The 16791-nt window shown below is 54.0% G+C and overlaps 1 protein-coding gene across 6 annotated transcripts in view; it reads left to right on the top strand.

Annotated features, from left to right (window-relative positions):
* The first annotated feature begins 331 nt into the window (after nucleotides 1-331).
* Nucleotides 332-16791, top strand: part of MAST3 (microtubule associated serine/threonine kinase 3) — a 57327-nt gene continuing 40867 nt past the window's right edge. For 2 of the 6 annotated variants that reach the window (XM_023229619.1, XM_023229618.1), the window contains exons 1-3: nucleotides 335-393; nucleotides 10777-10808; nucleotides 14135-14224. In XM_023229619.1, the coding sequence (XP_023085387.1) occupies nucleotides 355-393; nucleotides 10777-10808; nucleotides 14135-14224 (161 nt within the window). In that variant the 5' untranslated portion in view covers nucleotides 335-354. Of the gene's footprint in view, nucleotides 394-10776; nucleotides 10809-13483; nucleotides 13849-14134; nucleotides 14225-16791 lie in introns of those variants that run through there. The other 4 variants (XM_023229622.1, XM_023229621.1, XM_023229623.2 and 1 more) reach the window with 3 other exon arrangements.

Raw genomic sequence — 16791 nt, 5'->3', positions numbered from 1 at the left:
TCTGCCCATCTCGGCCTCTCAAAGTGCTGGGATACAGGCGTGAGCCACTGTGCCCGGCCAATGCGCTGAGCACATTGATTAACCTCTCTTAGCCTCAGTTTCTTCATCTGCAAAATGGGGCTAAATGATGCTCCCTTACTTCTGAGAGGATTCATTGTAAAATATTTACTTCTGTGCTCTGCTGGAGGGGCGGGGCCAACTCGCCCAGTGGGGGCGGGACCCTGTGGTCGGGGCCCCGGGAAGGGCGGGGCCAGGCCTCGTCAGCTGACCGGCCTGGCCAATGGCACCCGGCGGCGGGGCCTGGCAGACCGAGGCGGGGCCGGGGGCGGGCCTGGCGGCGCGGACTCCCGGGCCATGGACGAGTCGAGCCTCCTGCGGCGCCGCGGGCTCCAGGTGAGGCCCCTGCGCGGGCGGGCGGGAGGCGGAGGGCGCGGCCAAGAGGACGCGGCCTGAAAAGTGCGGGGGAGGGGGGGCGGGGCCTTCGCGGGCTGTAGGGAAACTGAGGCAGAAGGCAGGGAACGCTCAGATCGCTTCTTTTTGACCACTCGCTTCTCAAAGTGCTTTTTCTCCTGGTGGGAAGGGGGAAGGTGTCCCCCTTGGACATCTAGGGAAACTGAGGCTCCAAGCGATGGCGTGGGAGGAAGAGGCTGAGGGCTCTGCCCCTCCCCACCAGCTGTTCTAATAATAATGCTAGCAACAGCAGCCAGAGAACTCACCATATGTTCATGGTTGTTTTAGTCCTATTACTAGCGATGTATTAATATTAGTTCATATGTATTAATACCTCCTTGGGTCGTCGCTGCACCGCAGTACCCCCCTCAATTCAGCCCTACGACGACCTGGGGAGGTTGGGGCTGTCAAGCACCCATTTGTCAGAATAAGGAAACTGAGGTTCTAGTCCCGAAAAGCCACTCTCCAAGAGGTCGCCTAGCTGGGATTCGATCTTGCGCCCTCAACCAGCTGTCTTAGGGCACAAGGCGCTGCCAACCAGCGGTGTGACCTGGGGGGAGGGCACCCTTGCTTCTCCGGGCCTCAGTGTTCCAACGGGCCACAGGGTCCTCCTTTGACCGAGTTCATGTTTGGGAGGCTGTGTCATCAGGACGGCGTCGGGGACAGCAGAAGCCTAAGTTTGAAGCCACACAGGGGCTACATGACCCCGGACAGCCACCCCTTGACTTCTCTGGGCCTCAGTTTCCCCGTCATAAGAAATGAAAAACAAGAATTAAGATTTGGCCATTTTCCTCGGGGACTTAGACCACACCCTTAAGAAGCCACCAAGTTTTCAGGTAGGGAACCTGGGATTCAGCACTTACCCAACGAACATTTATGGGGCGCCTGCTGTATGCCTGGCTCTGGACAGGCAGTAGGGTGTTCTGCAACCTCTGGAGCTGCCCTCCTAGAAACCCCAACCTGTTGGGGAAGGTAGACGCCGGAGCAGCGGTGACTCCATGGAGTGGTCAGTTGTGATAAGGGACTCACCGCAAGTGAAGGGGGCGCCTGACCCAGGCATTGCTGGGAGCCCTGTGTTAGAGGAGGCAGTCAAGGGTGGCGGGGCATTGCAGCGGTGGGCGGTATTTAGGGAAATGAAAGAGGTTGACAGAAGCTGGTACCCAGGGAGGACTGAGCAGGTGTGGTGGGGGTCGTGGATTGAGGTTAACTCCGGGCGGGTTGAGGGGGTGAGAGGAATGGGGCCGGCGGGTCTCCAACCTGGAGCCGCACCGGTAGCTGCAGGACTGCGAACTCAGCAGGTGATGGGAAGCCAGGTCTGGAGTGGTCAGGGAAGGCACGGGCTGAGCTGCAGATCAGAGACACCCGGTCTCTGGCCGCGCGGGGGTGGGGCAGAACTGGAAGCACTGAGGCCAGAGGCAAGAGTGGGGGACTTGGGCGGAAAGGAGGGGGCGGGGAGGGATTGGCGAGCAGCGTGGTGTTGGGGGGGGCAGCCCCGCCTCCAGCCCCAGTTAGATGCCAACCCGCCCGCAGCCTCTTAAAATAGAGAAACCGCCTCCGGGTAGGCGAATGGGGGTGCTGCTGACGTCAGGAAGTGGGGCCTGTTCCATGGGGGGGTCAAACATTTCCTGATGATAAGTTCTGTGTTACAAAAGGGGAAACTGAGGTTCAGAGAAGCATAGACACTGTCCGGGTTTCACAAAGTGTAGGTGACAGAGTCAGACAGGATTTGAACCCAAGCAGTTCCGGCTTCCTCTCCAGACCAACCCAGCACAGGCGTCCATCCACGAAGGTGGAGGGATGAGCACGGATTCCGATGGAATGAGGGCATTCGGGCAGAGGCCACAGTACGTGCAAAGGCCCAGAGTCATGTAGCCTTTCTTACCTGTTTATATGGGGAAACAAGAACTTGAACCTATTTCTTAGCACTAGAGGCTGATGGCCAGGACTTAATGCTTCCAGGGCCTTCAGTGCTGATTTTGAAGCGGTTAGACTTTCCCCCTAGGGTGATGGGGAGCTATGTATGGAAAGTGCTGGAACAGGAGAGGGCATGCCCGTATTGAGGGGCTGGAGAAACTCCTTTGGAGGGCTAGGAACAGGAGCGGGGGAATCAAAAAGGTCAGGAAGCCAGGAAGGAGCATGGAATGAAAGTCTAAGTGTACCAGGTGTGGTGGCTCATGACTGTAGTCCCAGCTGCTCAGGAGGCTGAGGCAGAAGGATCCAAGGATCTCTCTCTTTTTTTCTTTCTGTCTTTTTTTTTTTTTTTTTTTTTTAAGGAATCTTGCTCTGTTACCCAGGCTGGAGTCCAGTGGCGCAATCTCAGCTCACTGCAACCTCAACCTCCTGGGTTCAAGTAATTCTCCCTTCCTCAGCCTCCCGAGTAGCTGGGATTACAGGCACATGTCACCATGCCCTGCTAATTTTTGTATTTTTAGTAGAGACAGGGTTTCAACATGTTGACCAGGCTGGTCTCAAACTCCTGACCTCAGGTGATCCGCCCACCTTGGCCTCCCAAAGTGCTGGAATTACAGGCGTGAGCCACCGCGCCCAGCCAAGAAGGGTCTCTTGAGCCCAGGAGTTTGAGGCTGTAGTGAGCCATGACTACGAGACCCTATCTCAAAAATAAAAATAAAGGTCCAAGTGGGAGAAGATTAAAATAATAATTATATAATAGTAAAGTGGTAATAACTGTTCATATTAACATGCTAAGCCCTCTCCTGCATTCAATTCTCCTAATAGCCCGAGTGGTCAGTGCTTTTATTAGTTCTATTTTTCAGAGGAGGAAACTGAGGCCCAAAGAGGGAAGTACCCACCAGGAAGCCAGAGAAATTCTAAACAATCTGGCACATGAAAAGTGTTGTCTTCATCAGTTGCAGTTTGGGGTCTTTTTTGACTGGAAACCTTGTTAATGGTCCAGGAGCATCCCAGCCAATCAGGGGGCAGATCGCTGATGAGAGCCAATCAGATTTCCTGGAGGCCAAAGGCCAGAGGCCATTCACAGAAGGGTGCTGACTGGCCAATCCAGACGGATAGCCCAGGGCATCCTCTCCGGTGGTGACAATGTGGGCGTGCTGTTGGCTGTGTGCAGGAGAGGTCTGAAAAAGGATCTGACCTGGCTCACAGGCGGCCAGTTTGCGACAGCCCTGCGTCCAGGGAGGAGGTGGAGACCTTCCCAGTTTGGGTTAAACTCAGCCTCACGCATAACGTGTGCAGGCACCGGATAACGTGAGCTGATATTACTACTACTACTATTAGCTTATTACATTTATCATCTCCCACTTGGACTTTTGCTTTACACATGACCGAATTTCAAAACACCAGGTCCCACAAACAGAGCATCCCCTGGCAGAGAAGGTGGCTAGAGCCTGTATCTGGACTTTGTCTCTGCCGCTACTGGGGTGGCTCCCCTAGATTCAGCTCTCAAAGGTGATCCTGCTTTCTCATGGCCCGCTTCCACTTATTTTCCTCCTCCTTCTCCTCCTCCTCCTCCTTCTCTTCTTCCTTCTCCTCCTCCTCTTCCTCCTCCAGGAAGCCCTCAGGCTGGTGCCATGTGGTCCATGCTGACTTCTCTCCCATTTCACTCCAGGGGCATTGAACTTCCAACGGGGCTTGGTGCCCAGCAGGCTGAGTGCTCCCTTTGCACGTACTGTTTGCTGGGCATGGACTGGTGTTTTCCATGTGCCTGCTGGCTTTGTTCAGCACCCTCTACTCCAGGAAGCCCCTTAGCTCTCCTCTCTGCGTGCCTCCAACCCCTCTTCTCCCTTCGAGTCTCTCTTTTTAGACAGCATCTTGCCCTGTCGCCCAGGCTGGAGTGCAGTGGCGCGATCCCAGCTCACTGCAGCCTCTGTCACCTGGATACAAGTGATTCTCCCTGCCTCAGCCTCCTGAGTAGATGGATTAGAGGCGAATACCACCACACCTGACTAATTTAATTTTTGTATTTTTTAGTAGAGATGGTGTTTCACCATGTTGGCCAAGATAGCCTCAAACGTTTTTTGTTTGTTTGTTTGTTTGTTTTGTTGTTGTTTGTTTTGTTTTTTTGAGACGGCGTCTCACTCTGTCACCCAGGTTGGAGTGCAATGGTATGGTCTTGGCTCACTGCAACCTCCGCCTCCCGGGTTCAAGCGATTCTCCTGCCTCAGCCTCCTGAGTAGCTGGGACTACAGGCGCATGCCACCACGCCCGGCTAATTTTTGTAGTTTTAGCAGAGACGGGGTTTCACTATGTTGGCTAGGATGATCTTGAACTCCTGACCTTGTGATCCGCCCACCTCAGCCTCCCAAAGTGTTAGGATTACAGGCGTGAGCCACTGCACCCGTCTCAAACTCTTGATCTTAAGTGATCCTCCCGCCTCAGCCTCTGGGATTACAGGCATGAGCCACGGCACCCGGCCACTTCGGGTCTCTCTCTTAATCCCTCCAGTATGGAGGTGCTCCTGCTCTGCTATGTCTTCTCCAAACTGGAATTTCCTCAAGGTGGGGCTAAAGCTTGTGGGGGAGGCAGCATCCCCCAGCCTGGGCAAGCACAGACGGGGATACCATAAATATTACCTTTAATGGGCAGTTTCAGGGGGTCGGGGCCTCCCCAACCTCCACTCCTCTGGGTGGGAGCCACTCCCAGGGGAACAGCAGGCACAGAGGGGGCTGTGGGCGGAAGCAGATGGTGTGGGGACCGAAGGGTCCGGGAATGGTGCCAGGAGAGTTCCGTGTGGTCCAGCTTCCCTGGGAGCCTTTGCAGGGAGCTGCCGATTTTGCCTCACCTCTCTCTGCCACTTTCAAAAAAACATCTTCAAGCCGGGCACAGTGGCTCATGCCTGTAATCCAGCATTTTGGGAGGCCGAGGTGGGAGAACCACGTGAGGTCAGGAGGTCAAGACCAGCCTGGCCAACATGGTGAAATCCCATCTCTACTAAAAATATGAAATTCACCAGGTGTGGTCGTGGGCACCTGTAATCCCAGCTACTTGGGAGGCTGAGGCAGGAGAATCGCTTGAACCCGGGAGGCGGAGGTTGCAGTGAGCCAAGATCGTGCCATTGCACTCTATGCTGGGCGACAGAGCAAGACTCCATCTCAAAAAAAAAAAAAAAAAAAAAAAACAAGAAAAATCTTCATATCGTTTTGTCTTTTGGAAACAACTCTCAACTGGTGGTTATTATTCACCTCTTGATCACTGTCTTGACTCCCATCCATCAAAGTCTCCCCCAGCACCAGGCCCTGAGCTTGCTACTCATTGATTCCTCCAGGGACCCTATGTCACTAGGCCATTTTCCAAATGAGGAAACTGAGGCACAGAGGGGTTAAGTCACTCATCGGGTCACACAGTGCAGGAGTGGGGGAGGCAGACTGGGAATCTAGGACGGTGTGCTGGATGGGGTGCAAGTGGGACCCCCCCACCAGGGTTCAAATCCCTCCCTGTTTCACGTGGTATAGTGGAGGAAGTGGTATAAGATCCCACAACTGGCTGGGCACAGTGGCTCATGCCTGTAATCCCAGCACTTTGGGAGGCCAAGGCAGGTGGATCACTTGAGACCAGGAGTTCAAGACCAGCCTGGGCAACATGGTGAAACCTCATCTCTACAAAAAATACAAAAATTAGCTAGGTGTGGTGGCACATGCCCATAATCCCAGCTACTTGGGAGGCGGAGGTTGCAGTGAGCCAAGATTGCACCACTGCATTCCAGTCTGGGTGACACAGCAAGATGCTGTCTCAAAGAAAAAAAAAAAAAAGTCCCACAGCTATTGGAAGGGCCAGAAGGAGACCCTAATGGCAACGATGATGGTGGTGATGGTTCCATCACCATGACTGCTTGAACTAAACGTAGTGAGTTATCCTCAGACGTATTCAAGCAGTCAGGGAGACCTCTGAGTGGTAGATTATTCTCCTCCCATCGTGACCGCTTGGTTTTCTGAGCGCAGAGCAGCTTAAGTCAGGCCTGGGGTGACGCCACACCCCTGCGACCCTTCCCCACCTCTCCCAGGAGACCTTGCCCTCCCAGCTGGGTCATCCGGCAGCCCAGCAGCTTCCGGCCCCCTCCAATTGGCTGTGAGGGCCGATGGCGTCACTGGTTGCCATGGCGAACACCCAGATCAGGACGTGGGCAGTCTGGAGCCCACCAAAGTAAAAATAGTCGTGTGTCCCCAGCGTGGCCGCCCTGATGTGTGTGGAGGGAGGGTGTCCTGAGACCCAGTTTCCTGCCTCTCACTCCACTAAGAGATGTGGGCAGCCGGCTTTCCTCTGCACCTAAGTTTCTCTGCCAGTAAAACAGCCCCTGCCCGCGGTTCACAGTAGGAGGCTCAGTAAATGCAAGGACATTTATCAGGTATTATGATAGCTTCCATAGTCCCTTGCTGAACTCAGCAATAGTACAACAGCTCACAACAGCAGCAATAGTAATGGCTGATCATGATTAACCCAGAACCCTCCTGATGTCATCTCCAGATTACAGATGGGGAAACTGAGGCACGGGGCATACAAATAACTTGCATGGCCAGGAAGAAGCAGAGAATTGAACTGAACCCAGGTCCGGGTGTCCTCAGATTCTAAACTTGTGCCACATGGCATTTTGAGAATTTAAAAACCCTCTTGATTAGCTGGGTGCAATGACTCACGCTGTAATCCCAGCCCTTTGGGAGGCTAAGACGGGTGGATCACTTGAGGTCAGGAGTTCGAGACCAGCCTGGGCAAAATAGTGAAACCTCGTCTCTGCTAAATATACAAAAATTATCCGGGCATGCTGGCGCATACCTGTAACCCCAGCTACTCGGGAGGCTGAGTCAGGAGAATCGCTTGAACCCAAGAGGCAGAGGTTTCAGTGAGCCAAGATTGTACCACTGCACTCCAGCCTGGGTGACAGAGTGAGACGCCATCTAAAAAAAAACTGTTTTTTGGCCGGGCATGGTGGCTTACGCCTGTAATCCTAGCATTTTGTAATCCCAGCATTTTGGGAGACCAAAGTGGGTGGATCACCAGAGGTCAGGAGTTCGAGACCAGCCTGAACAACATGGCGAACCCTTGTCTCTACTAAAAAAAAGAAAAAAAAAGTGTCTAGCTACTTGGGAGGCTGAGGCAGGAGAATCGCTTGAACCTGGAAGACAGAGGTGGCAGCGAGCCGAGATTGCGTCATTGCACTCCAGCCTGAGCAACAAGAGAAAAACTCTGTCTCAAAACAAAACAAAACAAAACAAAACAAAACAAAACAAAACCCTCTTGGGCAGGCCATGTCTGAGGATGGACTATGAGGTCACAGTGGAACCCAAGCTCAAGGCTTTCTATCCTGCATGTAGTGAGGGCACCGAGAGTGCAGATCGGCTTGCTGAGCTCTAAAAGGGTCTTCAAAAGGGAGTCACCCGTCAGCCGTCCTCTCCACGCCCCCACTGGTACCCAGGGCTCAAACCTGCATAGACTTTGCAGCAAGTAAGGAGAGAATGGCGTTCAGACCTAGACCCAGGAGGAGAGGGACATCTGAGATGGGACAGGGATAGGACAACTCAGGAATCTCTATTTTCTCAACAGATTATTAGTTTTTTTTGTTTTTGTTTTTGTTTTTGTTTTGAGACGGAGTCTCGCTCTGTCGCCCAGGCTGGAGTGCAGTGGCCGGATCTCAGCTCACTGCAAGCTCCGCCTCCCGGGTTTACGCCATTCTCCTGCCTCAGCCTCCCAAGTAGCTGGGACTACAGGCGCCCGCCACCTCGCCCGGCTAGCTTTTTGTATTTTTTTGGTAGAGACGGGGTTTCACCGTGTTAGCCAGGATGGTCTCGATCTCCTGACCTCGTGATCCGCCCGTCTCGGCCTCCCAAAGTGCTGGGATTACAGGCTTGAGCCACCGCGCCCGGCCCAGATTATTAGTTTTTAGCCACTACCGACATACTTCTTCATAAATAAAACTAATTTGTAATTTTTAATAAAATTATTATTGTAGGCCGGGTGCGGTGGCTCACACCTGTAATCCCAGCACTTTGTAAGCCGAGACAGGTGGATCACGAGGTCAGGAGATCGAGACCATCCTGGCTAACACGGTGAAACCCCGTTTCTACTAAAAAAAATACAAAAAACTAGCTGGGCGAGGTGGCGGGCGCCTGTAGTCCCAGCTACTCTGGAGGCTGAGGCAGGAGAATGGCGTGAACCTGGGAGGCAGAGGTTGCGCTGAGCCGAGATCCGGCCACTGCACTCCAGCCTGGGCGACACAGCGAGGCTCCGTCTCAAAAAAATAAAATAAAATAAATAAAATAAAATTATTATTGTTATTTTTAGACATAGTGTCTTGCTCTGTCACCCAGACTAGAGTGCAATGGTGTTATCATTGTTTACTGCAACCTCCAACTCCTGGGGTCAAGCAATCCTCCCACCTCAGTCTCCTGAGCAGCTGGGATTACAGGCATGGGACACCATACCTGGCTAATTTTTATTTTCTTTTTTGAGACGGAATCTCGCATTGTTGCCAGGCTGGAGTGCAATGGCATGATCTCAGCTCACTGCAACCTCTGCCTCCCAGGTTCAAGCGATCCTCCCGAGTAGCTGGGACTACAGGTGTGCGACACCACGCCCAGCTAATTTTTGTATTCTTAGTAGAGACAGGGTTTCACCATGTTGGCCAAGATGGTCTCGATCTCTCGACTTCGTGATCTGCCCGCCTTGGCCTCCGAAAGTACTGGGATTACAGGCGTGAGCCACCGCACTCGGCCCTTCTTATTTATTTATTTATTTATTTATTTATTTATTTATTTTTGAGATGGAGTTTCGCTCTTATTGCCCAGGCTGGAGTGCAATGGTGCAATCTCGGCTCACTGCAACCTCCGCCTCCCAGGTTCAAGTGATTCTCCTGCCTCAACCTCCCAAGTAGCTGGGATTACAGGCACCCACCACCATGCCTGGCTAATTTTGTATTTTTAGTAGAGATGGGGTTTCACCATGTTGGCCTGGCTGGTCTTGAACTCCCCACCTCAGGTGATCCGCCCACCTTGGCCTCCCAAAGCTCTGGGATTACAGGTGTGAGCCACTGCACCTGGCCGGCCCAGCCTTTTTTTTTTTTTTGAGACGGGGCTCAAGCAATCCCCCCACCTCAGGCACCCAAGTAGCTGGGAGTACAGGCTCGAGCCACCATGACCAGCTAAATTTTCTTTTCTTTTTTTTTTTTTGAGACGTCTCGCTCTGTCTCGCAGGCTGGAGTGCAGTGGCCCGGAGCTCCGCCTCCCGGGTTTACACCATTCTCCAGCCTCAGCCTCCCGAGTAGCTGGACCTACAGGTGCCCGCCACCTCGCCCGGCTAGTTTTTTCTATTTTTTAGTAGAGACAGGGTTTCACCGGGTTAGCCAGGATAGTCTCGATCTCCTGACCTCGTGATCCACCCGTCTCGGCCTCCCAAAGTGCTGGGATTACAGGCTTGAGCCACCGCGCCCGGCCCCAGCTAAATTTTCATTTTTTATTTTTTTATTTTTTGTAGAGACAGGGTTTCACTATGTTGCCCAGGCTAGTTTCAAACTCCTGAACTCAAGTGATCCGTCCGCCTTGGCCTCCCAAAGTGCCAGAATTACAGGTGTGAGCCACAGCACCTAGCCTAGTCTGGCTAATTTTTTAAAAAATTTTTGTAGAGATGGAGTCTCGCTATGTTGCCCAGTCTAGCTTAAACTTCTGGGCTCAAACAACCCTCCTGCTTTCACCTCCCAAAGTACTGAAATCACAGGTGTGAGCCACCGTGCCCAGCCTAAAATAATTTTTTTTTTTTGAGATGGGGTCTGGCTCTGTTGCCCAGGTTGGAGTGCAGTGGCCAGATCTCAGCTCACTGCAAGCTCCGCCTCCTGGGTTTACGCCATTCTTCTGCCTCAGCCTCCCCGGTAGCTGGGACTACAGGCACCCGCCACCTCGACCGGCTAGTTTTTTCTATTTTTTAGTAGAGACGGGGTTTCACCGTGTTAGCCAGGATGGTCTCGATCTCCTGACCTAGTGATCCGCCCGTCTCAGCCTCCCAAAGTGCTGGGATTACAGGCTTGAGCCACCGCGCCTGGCCCCTAAAATAATTTTTAACGCAAGTATGGTAGGAGCTGGGTGGGGAATTAAATTGTGAATCTGGAGGGCCTCCAGGAAAAAGGGATGTTGAGTTCAGACCTGGAGTATGAGCTGTAGTTAATTAGGGCCGGAAGGGAGGGAAGGCCATTCTGAAAGAGCATACAGCTAGCGCAAAGGCCCTGAGGCAGGGCTGAGCCCAGTGTGTAGAGAGAGCAGGAACGGCACATTGGTTAGGGCAGGGGATTGGGGATTGTGGGGGTACATCAAAGGCCAGGTGTTCCGAGGGCTAGTCTCTCTGAGAATGATCTCCATTTCTGTCTCATTGCAGAAGGAGCTGAGCCTGCCACGCCGGGGACGTGGGTGAGTTCACCTGGGACTGGCGGGCTGGGTGGGCCCTAGTGGTCCTGGAAGTGAATATTTCAGCAACAGCCACTGAATTGTGAATGTATTTAATAATTACAGCAACACGTCTCATGTTCATTCTTGCCCTCATGTTTGCAAAGTGCTTCACAAGCACCTGGCCTCTCACCACACACATGGGAGGCCATGCCAGTTTGCAAATGAGGAAGCTGAGGTGCAAAGGGGTTTCATCACCAGCTTAAGGGCACTCAGCTGGGAAGGGGAGAAACTTGTCTGGAATCCAGAGTCTGGATGTTGAATTTCAACTGAAGTGTATTAGAACTGGCTTGAATGCCTCCCATGATGGGGAACTCACTTCCTTTTGGGGAACACCAGCAGAAAATCATCTCTCAGCTGGGCACGGTGGCTCACGCCTGTAATCCCAGCACTTTGGAAGGCTGAGGCAGGCGGATCACTTGAGGCCAGAAGTTCAAGACCAGCCTGGCCAACATGGTGAAACCCCGTCTCTACTAAAAATACAAAAAAAGTAGCCAGGCATGGTGGTGCACTCTTGTAATCCCAGCTACTGAGGAGGCTGAGGCAGGAGATTCGCTTGAACTCAGGAGGTAGAGGTTGCAGTGAAACGAGCAACCGCCACCGCACTTCAACCTGGGTGACAGAGTGAGACTCCGTCTAAAAAAAGAAAAGAAAAGAAAAGACATCATCTCTCTTGGGATCACATCCTGTAGGTTTTTTGTTTTGTTTTGTTTTTGAGATAGGGTCTCACTCTGTCACCCAGGTTGGAGTACAGTAGTGTGATCTTGGCTCACTGCAACCACTGCCTCCTGGGTTCAAGAGAGTCTCCTGCCTCAGCTTTAAGAATAGCTGGGACTACAGATGCGAGCCTCCATACCCGATCTGTATGTTTAGTAGAGACAGGGTCTCACTATGTTGCCCAGGCTGGTCTCAAACTCCTGGACTCAAGCGATCTGCCTACCTAAACCTTCCAAAGTGCTGGGATTATAGGCATGAGCCCCCATGCCCAGTCTAGGTTACCATTTTTTTTTTTTTTTTTTTTTTGAGACAGAGTCTTGCTCTGTCGCCCAGGCTGGAGTGCAGTGGCCGGATCTCAGCTCACTGCAAGCTCCGCCTCCCGGGTTTACGCCATTCTCCTGCCTCAGCCTCCCGAGTAGCTGGGACTACAGGCGCCCGCCACCTCGCCCGGCTAGATTTTTGTATTTTTTAGTAGAGACGGGGTTTCACTGTGTTAGCCAGGATGGTCTCGATCTCCTGACCTCGTGATCCGCCCGTCTCGGCCTCCCAAAGTGCTGGGATTACAGGCTTGAGCCACCGCGCCCGGCAAGGTTACCATTTTTTATCCTCAAAGCTTAGAGAACATTTTTGTTCAATGCCTTCATTCATTTACAGATGAAAGAAACCAAAGCCCGGGGCGGGGAGGGGTTTACCTTGAGCTAGTGGTCTGGAAGTGTGTGAGTGTGGACACCCCATCTTTGGGGGCTGCTTTTGCCTGAGTTGGGGGTGGGAATCACTCAATGAACATCTTTTTGAGCACCTACTGTACACTGGGCCCTGCTGAAGGCAGAGGGGATACAGACAATTCAATCTTAGAGTAAGGGTTGAAGTTTTGTATGCAGGAGAGAGATTAACCAGAGAAAGAGACAGAGGTGCTGGGGGTGGTTTTATCCTGAAGATCTGTGGCATCTTGGAGGAAGTGACCTTCGAGCTTAGATCTGGAAGAAGAGGAGGACCTGGCAGCGGGGAAGTCTGGGGAGAATGGCATTCCAGGCAGCAGGAACAGCGTGGGCAAAGTTTCTGGGGTGCCAGCACACTTGGCATTAGAAGAACAGCATGAAGACAAGGGTAGCTGAGTGGAGTGAGTGGAGGTGAGGTGGAAGGACAGGAGAAGGAGGAGGTCCTGGGAATGGGGTCAGAGTGGCCCCCAAGCCCAGGCCATCTGCTCCTGTTCCAGTGGGGATGATGCAGTTGGTGGGGAGGTGCTGGAAGTCCCCAGTGGTTGGGGGTTGCCGGGGGACTCGGACATTGCCCCGAGAGCGGGCACTGTTTCCAACCTTGGCCCAAGCTGTGGGCAGTGTTGGACCGTCAGTCAATGAGGACTGCAGAGGGCAAAATCCTGGACCTTGGGGCAGGACAGAGCCAAAGACTCCACAAGGGATATCCACTCCCTGCCACCTTCCCTGTGCCCCACTGGGTCCACAGGGGCCCTAGAGGGCCAGAGTGAGACACAGACACCCCCAGACCGTGGGGTTTCCGCTGAGAGGGAGGGAGGACAGGGCTGGCGGCGCCTGGTGCTGGTGGCGGTGCAGGGACAGCTTGGCGGAGGAGGGGCTGGTGGGGCTGGATTCGTATATGGGTGAGGGGGACGACCTTCCTGGCAGAGGGAACAGCTGGAAGCCAGGGACTGGAGGTGTGGTCAGAGCCTCTAGTGTGCGCGGGGATGCGGAGACCCGAGCGGGTTAGGACCTCAGTGCTGAGCGGCTGGCCGGGATGCAGGGTTGGGGAGTTGGAGCAGACTGCGCTCAGACCCTGGCTCCCAGAGAGCCCCAGGGCTGGGGCAAGGGCTGAGGCTGGGCCAGGGCGGGGAAAGGCGGGGTCAGGCCATGGAGCAATCGCGCCGACCGCGGAGCCAGTGACTGCCTTTCCCTTCCGGGACGCAGCTCGGGGGCTCTCGACCCGGCGGCCTCGGCGTCCCTGCAGCAGACGGGGCGGCACCCGCGGCTCCGCCATCCGGCTGCGCGACCCTCGCTGCGGGGCCCGGCTTGCGCGCAGGTGCGGAGCTCCGAGCCCCGCCCTGAGGCGGAGCCAGCCCGGCCCCTAGCGGCCCAACCCCCGCGTCGAGTCCGCCGCACCCGCCAGGCGTCTGTCCCTACGTCCGTGTGTCAGTCCGTCGGTCCGATCGCGCCACGATTAGGGCTTCCGGGGGCCACCAAGGGGGCGTCGATACCCAGCCGCACAGACGCGGCCTCGGCCTCGGCATGAAGTCCCGCAGGGACAAGCTGCACATCCCGGCGCTGACCCTCGAGTGAGTGTGGGGCAGGGCGGGGGTGTGGGGTGGTGCAGGGAGGACAGGATGACAACCACCCTCCCCCCACATCTCTGTTCGTGTCGCCCAGAAACGCACCGCCGCCTCCGGGGAGTCCTCCCGGGCCATCGGTCTGGCCCCGCCCTCACGGCCTGAGCTGAACCCAGAATCCCCGGTCTTGGGCCCCTACTCCCTGAGGGAACCACAGCCGCCATCCGGAGATCCGGATTCGGCCACGCGAAGGGGCGGCCACCAGGTTCACCGTCCCCGGCCTCTTTCTTTGCAGTCTGTCTCCGAGCAGCCAGAGCCCGTCCCTGCTGGGTCCCAGCAGCCCCTGCAGCCCTTGTAGCCCCTCCTTGGGCCTGCACCCCTGGAGGTAAGTGACAGCGCGTGTGGGCGGGTCGCAGACATCGCCCTGGCACCCCAGAGTCTTGGAAACCCGCCAGAATCATCACTCTCCCTAAGGTACTGTAGGTTGATGACCACCTCTCTGGACCTCAGTTTACCCCTCCGCATAATGGCACTGCGATCCGTTCTAGGGGGTTAATGGGAAAATTCCATTTTCAGCCAGGCCAGCATCTGACAGGTGGCCAAGCGAAGGGAAGAACTTAAGCTGTTGCCCAAGGACTTTCCCAAGACAGGTGCTGGATTCCCAAGCTGCTCAGGGCACTCCCTGCTGAATTGGCCTGGACTCCTAGGTGGTGACCTCAGGGAGAAAGCTCCTCCCTCTAAACACACACACACCCAAGGCTGAGAGGCCACCAATGAGAGCGCTGTGAATTGAGCTTAACCTAAGTGGCGCTGGGAGAAAAGAACCAGGGTGACTGAGCGCTCCATAACCTCTTCCTGATCCCCACTTCCCAATTAAGAAAACTGAGACTTAGAGAGGAGATGCCAGTTTTTCTGATTCAGTCCATCCTCTGGGGCCAAGCGTCAGGGATAGCTTTGCCACCAGGTCTGTTGAGGGTTTGACTGGCCAGTTGGTTGACTCTGTGACTGGCCAGGTTTCAGGACAGGAGGGAGTTTTGTGAGCTCCTCTAAATGGCTTGGAGGAGGGACATTTAGGGAGGGACAGATGTGAGGTCAATGGTGTCTATTAGAATTATGTGGCCCATCAACCATTTACACTTCAGTATGAATGAGCTGCTTAAATCTTTTCACAGCCCTTTTTTTTTTTTTGAGGCAGAGTCTTGTTCTGTCCCCTAGGCTGGAGTGCAGTGGCGCAATCTCAGCTTACTGCAACCTCCACCTCCCGGGTTCAAGCAATTTTCCTGCTGTAGCCTCCCAAGTAACTGGGACTACAAGCACCTACCACCACATCCAGCTAACTTTTGTATTTTAGTAGAGATGGGGTTTCACCATGCTGGCCAGGCTGGTTGCAAACCCCTGATCTCAAGTGATCCACCTGCCTCAGCCTCCCAAAGTGCTGGGATTACAGGTATAAGCCACACGGCAGGCCATCCACAGACTTTTAATGGGGAGAAGAGAGAACAATATGGAGCCCACATTTGCGTGCTGGGCAACAGAGAGGTAGCTTCATTTGGGCACCAAGCACTATGAGATACCTACTGAGATCCAGGTGCTAAAGGCATTGCTATAAAGAAAACATAGTCCCTCCATCAATGCCTTCTCAGTCCGCTTGGGGAATTCAGTGATAAAACGAATGGATAAACAAGATACATTCAGACAGGGACCTCTTGGGGAGGTGATGTTTGAGCCAAGGCCTGGGCACAGCTAAAGGAAGATTGGCACCAGGCAGTGGGTACTGCATGTGCAAAGGTCCTGTGGCAGGACTGAAGTGGTGGGTTTTTGTTTTTGTTTTTGTTTTTTGAGACAGAGTCTCACTTTGTTGCCCAGGTTGGACTGCAGTGGCACGATCTCGGCTCACTGCAATCTCAGCCTCCCGGGTTCAAGTGATTCTCCTGCTTCAGCCTCCGAGTAGCTGAGACTACCGGTGTGCCTCCATGCCCGGCTGATTTTTTGTTTGTTTATTTGTTTGTTTGAGAAGGGGTCTTGCTCTGTTGTCCAGGCTGGAGTCCAGTGGTGCCATCTCAGCTCACTGCAACCTCCGCCTCCTGGGTTCAAGTGATTCTCCTGCCTCAGCCTACCTAGTAGCTGGGATTACAGGCACATGCCAACACTTCCAGGTAATTTTTGTATTTTCAGTAGAGATGGGGTTTCACCATGTTGGCTAGGCTGGTCTCGAACTCCTGACCTCAAGTGATTCTCCTGCCTTGGCCTCTCAAAGTGCTAGGATTACAAGCATGAACCACTGAGCCCGGCCTAATGTTTGTATTTTTAGTAGAGGTGGGGTTTCACTATATTGGCCAGGCTGGTCTTGAACTCCTGACCTCAGGTGATCCACCCGCCTTGGCTTCCCAAAGTGCTAGGATTACAGGTATAAGCCACTCTGCCCCCGCTGAGATATTTTTTAAGCCTCTGTGGCTGCCTTGAGGGGAGAAAGGTCCACTGGGGCCAGGAATGGAGTGGCCAGAGAGAAGGAGGTGGCTAGGACAACATCTAGGACCAAGTTGAGGCATCCAATGGGAAGCAGAGACTGCCATCACCCCCATTTATGAAGAAAACGGGGGCACAGGACCTCAGAGTGTGTTATCGGGAGCATCCTAGGAAGGTTTCGGGCCAGATCTGACTCTGTCTAAATCCTTGGCTTCCACCCCAGGTGAGGACGTGATGAAGGGAGGGACCCTTGTATTGGAGGCCGCTGAGCAGATTTGACCAGTTTTAACCGGGAGGGAAGGGAGGAAGTGTCTGGGGCTGAGAAAGCCCACCAGGCTGCCTGACTCACCGCCAGGGGGCAGCAGAGCCACATTGCCTTGGGCCTGCCAGGGGAATGGGTCCCTGCCTGCCATGTTCCAAGCATCCTAGGAATAAGCTCATAATTGTCCCAACAGGGTCCAGCCTCTGCAACTCCCCTGCCTCTTT

Source organism: Piliocolobus tephrosceles, chromosome 21 (assembly GCF_002776525.5).
Source record: "Piliocolobus tephrosceles isolate RC106 chromosome 21, ASM277652v3, whole genome shotgun sequence".
Lineage (NCBI taxonomy): Eukaryota > Metazoa > Chordata > Mammalia > Primates > Cercopithecidae > Piliocolobus > Piliocolobus tephrosceles.
This window is presented reverse-complemented; position numbering and strand designations above follow the sequence as displayed.